We start from the raw sequence: 5,178 nt of genomic DNA, 5'->3' as shown, positions 1-5,178 counted from the left end.
CTGGAGGTGAATAGTTTGGCATCTTCTTTACAAGCGGATTTAGGCACTTTTAATATTGAAATCATCCCCATTAGCAAAAGAATTACAGTAGCACTCTCCAGTTCCCTCCTCTTAAGCAGTTATTTCCTTCACTTCAGCTTCCCGTGGCTTTCAACCCAGTTTTGCAATGCACTGGCACTTCAGAGTTTGCCCCGGCTCACTTCAGAAGTGAGGGCTCTTTGAAGCAGTTTTCAATCGGACTGGTCCCCCCCACCCCTCCCCTCCCCGATCCCCAAGCCTGCAGGTCTGAGCCCGGCTCCCAGCCTCCCCACTCGCTCACAATGATGCCTTCATGTCTGAGAGAGGTGCTTGTTATTAATATCACAAACTGCAGCGCTGGGGGTGGGGGAGGGCAAAGGGTAAGGCCTTACCAAATTGTCCAACTCGGGGTTTGAAGAAAAAAGTGGCTTTTCAGCGCGGACCTACAAGGAGAAGGAAAAGCAGCGTAAATTGCAGCTCCCTTTCAAAGGCCCGGGACCGAATCACTTGGAGGGAGAGGATGAAGCACGGCCAGGTCACGCCGAGACGCTGCTGCGCCGCCTGCCCGAGCTGCAAGAGCCCCGGGCACCCGGCGCTGCCCCTCTCCCGCCCGAGCGCTTATTTCGGGGGTTTCCAAACTCCGCCGCACTTCGCGTCGCCCTCCACCCCGGGGGGAGGGCGAGGGTTACGGGCAGGAGGGGGAGGCCGAGGGCTGGCTGCCCAGTTTGGAGGGACTCCCTGAGAAGGCCAGTGGGAAGCAGTGGCAGAGCACATTTCCCAGCCCGGCCCTTGACTTGAGTCCAAAGGGGGGAGGGTGTTGGGGTGCCCCCCCATCTCTGGACGTGCGGGGCGTGTGCGAGGAGCCGGGGGGCAGGAGTGTTCACAAATGTCTTGGACCTGTTTGGCGAACACGGCGATGTCCTCGTTGAAGGAGTCCGAGGAGCAGACATCCCCGCCGGCCACACCAGGCTCCCGGGGAGTGCAGGTCGCCAGCTCGCACTTCTCAAAGACCAGAGCTAACAGGGGGAACAACGGGTGCCTACCGGGCAGACACACAAAGAAAGTGGGGGGGGGGGGAAGAGCTCTAATCAACAAGTATTTTTTTAAAAGCACGCACCACATACACACAGCAGCCCACTGATCCTGCACAACGGGGCTGGGGCATGCACGCTATTTTCTCTCTTTCTATGTATATAAAATACCTACAATACTCCAAATCCTCAAACCGCATCCAAACCTCCCAGACCAGGGACACAAACTGCCCTCCACCCTGCACGCAGCACAACACACACACGCACACTTACAGTCGCTCAGCTGGGAATCTCTCACACTTTTAACCACAGTTGAAAATAATAGGAAAAATCCTCCCTATAAGCTGTAACCTGAAATGAGAAAAGCTGGTCCTCAAGCTCTTTACACTGCTTCATATTTTCTCCTTCTTTTTTTTTTCAAGGAGACTGCTACCAAAAATGTGGTGAAGTTTCCTGGCTTAGGAAGCCTACCCAAGTAAAATACCAGCTGTCTAGATGAGTGAGCTGGGGGCAAAACACTTCTAGAAATATTTTCCCATAGTTGGAGCAGTCGGGGTGGGGGGGAAAATCTGTGTTAAGTAGCATGTGTGCGGTTGTCTGTTCTCCCTGTTTGTGTCTCCAGTCAGGGGCCTCACTATGTCAGGGAGGTGACTATCTCTTTTTAGAGTAATTTACAATTTCCCACCGAAGTGCACTGAAGAGAATCGGTGTCATTCCCCCAAGCACTGCGCTGGTACAGCCTGGAGTTTTGTTTTCTTTCTTTCCTAAATGAAAACCTCAGTTCCCTCCTCCTATTTTTTCCCTTTGCAAAAAAAGGGAACCCCCTTTATCATCGCTGGGTCTCCCCAGATCTGGAGACCTCTTCATTGACAGGGTCCTTCTAGCACCCTGGTGCACCCCAGCACTGCTTCAGCTCAAACCCAGGGCACTGCCAGCAACCCGCCTCTGCCTCAACTCCTAACTTGTGCCTATGCGAGGGGAGAGAAACAATCAATAAAAAATAAATTAAAAAAAAAATTCACTTGGAGGGGTGCATTTTCCTGCTGCCCATGTTTTAGGGGTGCTGATGTCTCCCCTGCAGAATCGGCCTACAATGTTACTTGGATTCAAAATAACAGTAACAGCAAGGGGTACGTTACACGCCTTCCTCCAGATCAGTGATCCAGGACTCTGTGCATGTAAATCTCCTTAAAGCTTTCTTAGTTGTGCCTAATGAAGGGCTCCTTTTTTTCTTTTCTTTTCTTTTCTGCTGGAGAGTTTAGACTAGGCGTCCCCAGTGCCCTCCTGCCCCCCGGCAGCCCTCATCCCCACCGGGAGGGAGCAGCTCTCTGGCTCCGGAGCCCTGCTTCTCCCCTGCCTCCCGCCCCACGCTGCACGCAAGGCTATGGCGCCCGGGCTGCCCTGGCTGTACTCACCCGTAGATCGCATCCTTGTCCCGCTTCAAGGCGTCGTTGACAGCGGATCCCATGCTGGCCGGCATGACATTGGGGTGCGGGGCGTGGGCTCCATAGTGCTGGCTGGCGTGTAGCGGCGGCCCGTGGTTCAGGTGGTGAACTGGGGGGATCGGCCGGGGGGCGTGAGGGTCTCCGTACATGGAAGCCGGCACCCCTACTCCGTCCATCCCGCCGTAATGGGGCAGCTCATCGTACTGTCAAAAAAGGGGCCAGGAGAGAAGAAAGAAGGAGAGAAAGAGGAGGAAAGAGAGAGAAGGAGAGAAGGATAAAAAAAAAACAACAAACAACAACAACAACAAAAGTCAGAAGAGAGTAAAGCCCCCAGACAGACACAACAGAGCAAAACAAACCAGGAACAGCCACAACAGAGGGAGAATGACACAAAATGAAATAAATCCAGAGCAGAGTGTGGCAAGGGGCTGGGGGCAGCGTGTGAGCAGGGGTAAGGAGTAAAAAAAAGAGATGGGGGGGGGAGGCTGATCAAGGAACAAGAAACCCTAACAAGGAAACTGGGATGAAAAAGGAAGGAAACGAAGGAGAAACTGGAGTGGCTTTGGATCAGAATGGAAAGACCCGAAATAAAGGAGTAAACAAACAGGCTGGGAGGCAAATAAAGAAATAATTAAGCACAGGGAAGGATAGAGGAGAAGAAGGTGGGGCGAATCGCGGAGGGGAAGGGGTAAATAATCTGAAAGTTACCAGAAACATTATTTAGCAGCAATTCCCCTTGTCCTTGTCAAAGTCAGAGACAAATCAAAGAGCTCTAGATATGCACATATATACATACATACATACGTATATATGTATAGGCACACATAGAGAGCTTCCCTAGGCAGCAGCGGCAGCAGCAGCAGCAGCAGCAGCAGCAAGCTGTGAAACCCGTGCTACTGAGCAGCGAGAGGAGCAGGGAAATCGCGCTGCTGGGGGAAAAGCTGAAGAGGAAAAAAGCGTGGAACAATCGCAGAGAGAGACACGCACACACAGACACACACACACAAAAAGCTAGTGAATAATTTTTGCTGCTATTTTTTAATACTGGCCGCCATCATCATCAGCAACAGAGGAGAGCAAATCGGACAGGCCCCTCTTAAGAGAGGATTTATATATAGGTAAGTGTTGGAGATTTAAACCTACCCTTTGCGCCATCAGTCTGCGCTCCAATAAACTCCTGGATGTGTCGTATATTTAATATCCCAGTCCAGCAAAGAAAGTGATTTAGAGTGAAGAAGATTCCTTCTTCTTCTTTTTTTTTTTTTGAAACCCACTTAGAGACTTCTCCTATTCTCCAGTATAGGTAAATAATAATAATAATAATAAAAAAAATCAGTCAAGAGCCACGATGAGTTTCTGTGTTTTTCTTCTTTTTTTCTCTCTCTTTCTCTCTTTCCTTTTTTCCTCTTTCTCTCTCTTTTTCCTTTTTTCTTTCTCTACGCAAAAAAAAAAAAAAAAAAATTGTCAAGCCCCCAAACTGAAGGTTACGATCGGCCCGTCAGCAACCCACATGTAACCAAACTGTCGTGTCTCATGGCTTTTTGCCACTCCAGCTGTCAATCAAAGCCAGGGAATGTCAAGGTAGTGAATGAATGATGGTTGATGATGATGAAGAAGAGAGGAGGAATCTTTTTAACCCGGGTTTCTTCTTCCAGTAACTCCGCGCTTGGGTTTTGCCTTTTAGGATCGCTATAGGGTTTTTTTAAGTACTGGGAAGGGGGGGTGGGGAGATGCGAAGAAAAATTGAATAGTTTGCAAAACCCGGACTTCCCCCTCTCCCTTTTTTTTTTCCTGGTAGGTATTTTGTCTCCCTCTCTCTCTCTTTCCCTCTCTCTCTCTGAGATGAGTGAGTGTCAGTAAGTGTTGGCAGGTTGGCTGCTGGCTGGCTTATAGAAGAGGCTCAGTTTTGCAGCGCTGATCGGCGGGAGAATGAAATGACGGAACCCGGAAGTAGTGGTGGCCATAGCCAGTCCTACAACAGAGACACATAGAGGGAGAGGGGAGAGGGAGAGGGAGAGGGAGAGGGAGAGGAGAGCGCGCGAGCGAGCGAGCATAAAGCCTATGATATGCAGAGTATGCAATCAGGACTGCTGCAACTCCGCATGGGGGGAGCCACACAACAGATCATACCCATAGCAAATCAACGCCGCTTTCCATATAGGAAAGGGAGCGTGTGTGAGAAAGAGGGAGCCACAGGAGGAAGAGAGAGAGAGAGAGAATGTGTGAGAGAGGAGGGGAAGAGGGGAAACTGCAGAGAGCGTGAAGAAAAAAGTACGATAGGAGCCCAGACCCGGTTTGGTTTTCGCTAGCTTCTTTTACCAGCCAAAGCCTGCTTGTCTTTCACTGCGTTGCGTAGCCTGTGCTTAACGTGTTGTTTTGAACTGTGCAGCTAGGATCGCAGCCGCGACCGGGGTGCAAGGCTGAGGGCAGAGGCACGGAACATGAACATGTGCAGGGGGATCTAAAGTTGCTCTGCCTTGGGAAGCAAGCTTGCCTTAACAAAGTGCCGCGCCGCTGCCAGAGCCTTGCCTTTCCAAGTGCGGGTGCTTTCCTGTGTGAATTCATTGTGCTTTTTTAAAAAAAATTAATTTTCCAGGGCATGAAGAGAACACCTCGTTGAAACCATATTTGGCATCGTTCTTCATTAAGTGATCGCTTCTATCAACCACGTTGTGTGGGGGGAG

At 50.5% G+C, this 5,178-nt stretch overlaps 1 protein-coding gene and 1 long non-coding RNA gene across 9 annotated transcripts in view; one reads left to right on the top strand and one right to left on the bottom strand.

The window, feature by feature from the left end:
• The window catches only part of MEIS2 (Meis homeobox 2), a 213,273-nt gene extending 209,403 nt beyond the window's left edge, over positions 1-3,870 (bottom strand). For 2 of the 8 annotated variants that reach the window (XM_019551584.1, XM_019551586.1), the window contains exons 1-4: positions 3,638-3,865; positions 2,465-2,697; positions 916-1,057; positions 411-461 (exon numbers count right to left, since the gene is read on the bottom strand). In XM_019551584.1, coding sequence (XP_019407129.1) covers positions 411-461; positions 916-1,057; positions 2,465-2,697; positions 3,638-3,649 — 438 coding nt within the window. In that variant the 5' untranslated portion in view covers positions 3,650-3,865. Of the gene's footprint in view, positions 1-410; positions 462-915; positions 1,058-2,464; positions 2,698-3,202; positions 3,590-3,637 lie in introns of those variants that run through there. The other 6 variants (XM_019551591.1, XM_019551587.1, XM_019551589.1 and 3 more) reach the window with 6 other exon arrangements.
• An 857-nt stretch (positions 3,871-4,727) lies between these two features.
• Positions 4,728-5,178, top strand: part of LOC109321165 — a 10,663-nt gene continuing 10,212 nt past the window's right edge. Inside the window, exon 1 of the long non-coding RNA XR_002103989.1 lies at positions 4,728-4,765. This is a non-coding gene — a long non-coding RNA (uncharacterized LOC109321165). The remainder of the gene's footprint in view (positions 4,766-5,178) is intronic.

The sequence above is a fragment of the Crocodylus porosus genome, unplaced genomic scaffold, assembly GCF_001723895.1.
Source record: "Crocodylus porosus isolate Cpor-Errol unplaced genomic scaffold, CroPor_comp1, whole genome shotgun sequence".
Classification (NCBI taxonomy): domain Eukaryota; kingdom Metazoa; phylum Chordata; order Crocodylia; family Crocodylidae; genus Crocodylus; species Crocodylus porosus.
Note: the sequence above shows the minus strand (reverse complement) of the source record. Positions and strands in the feature narration are given on the sequence as shown.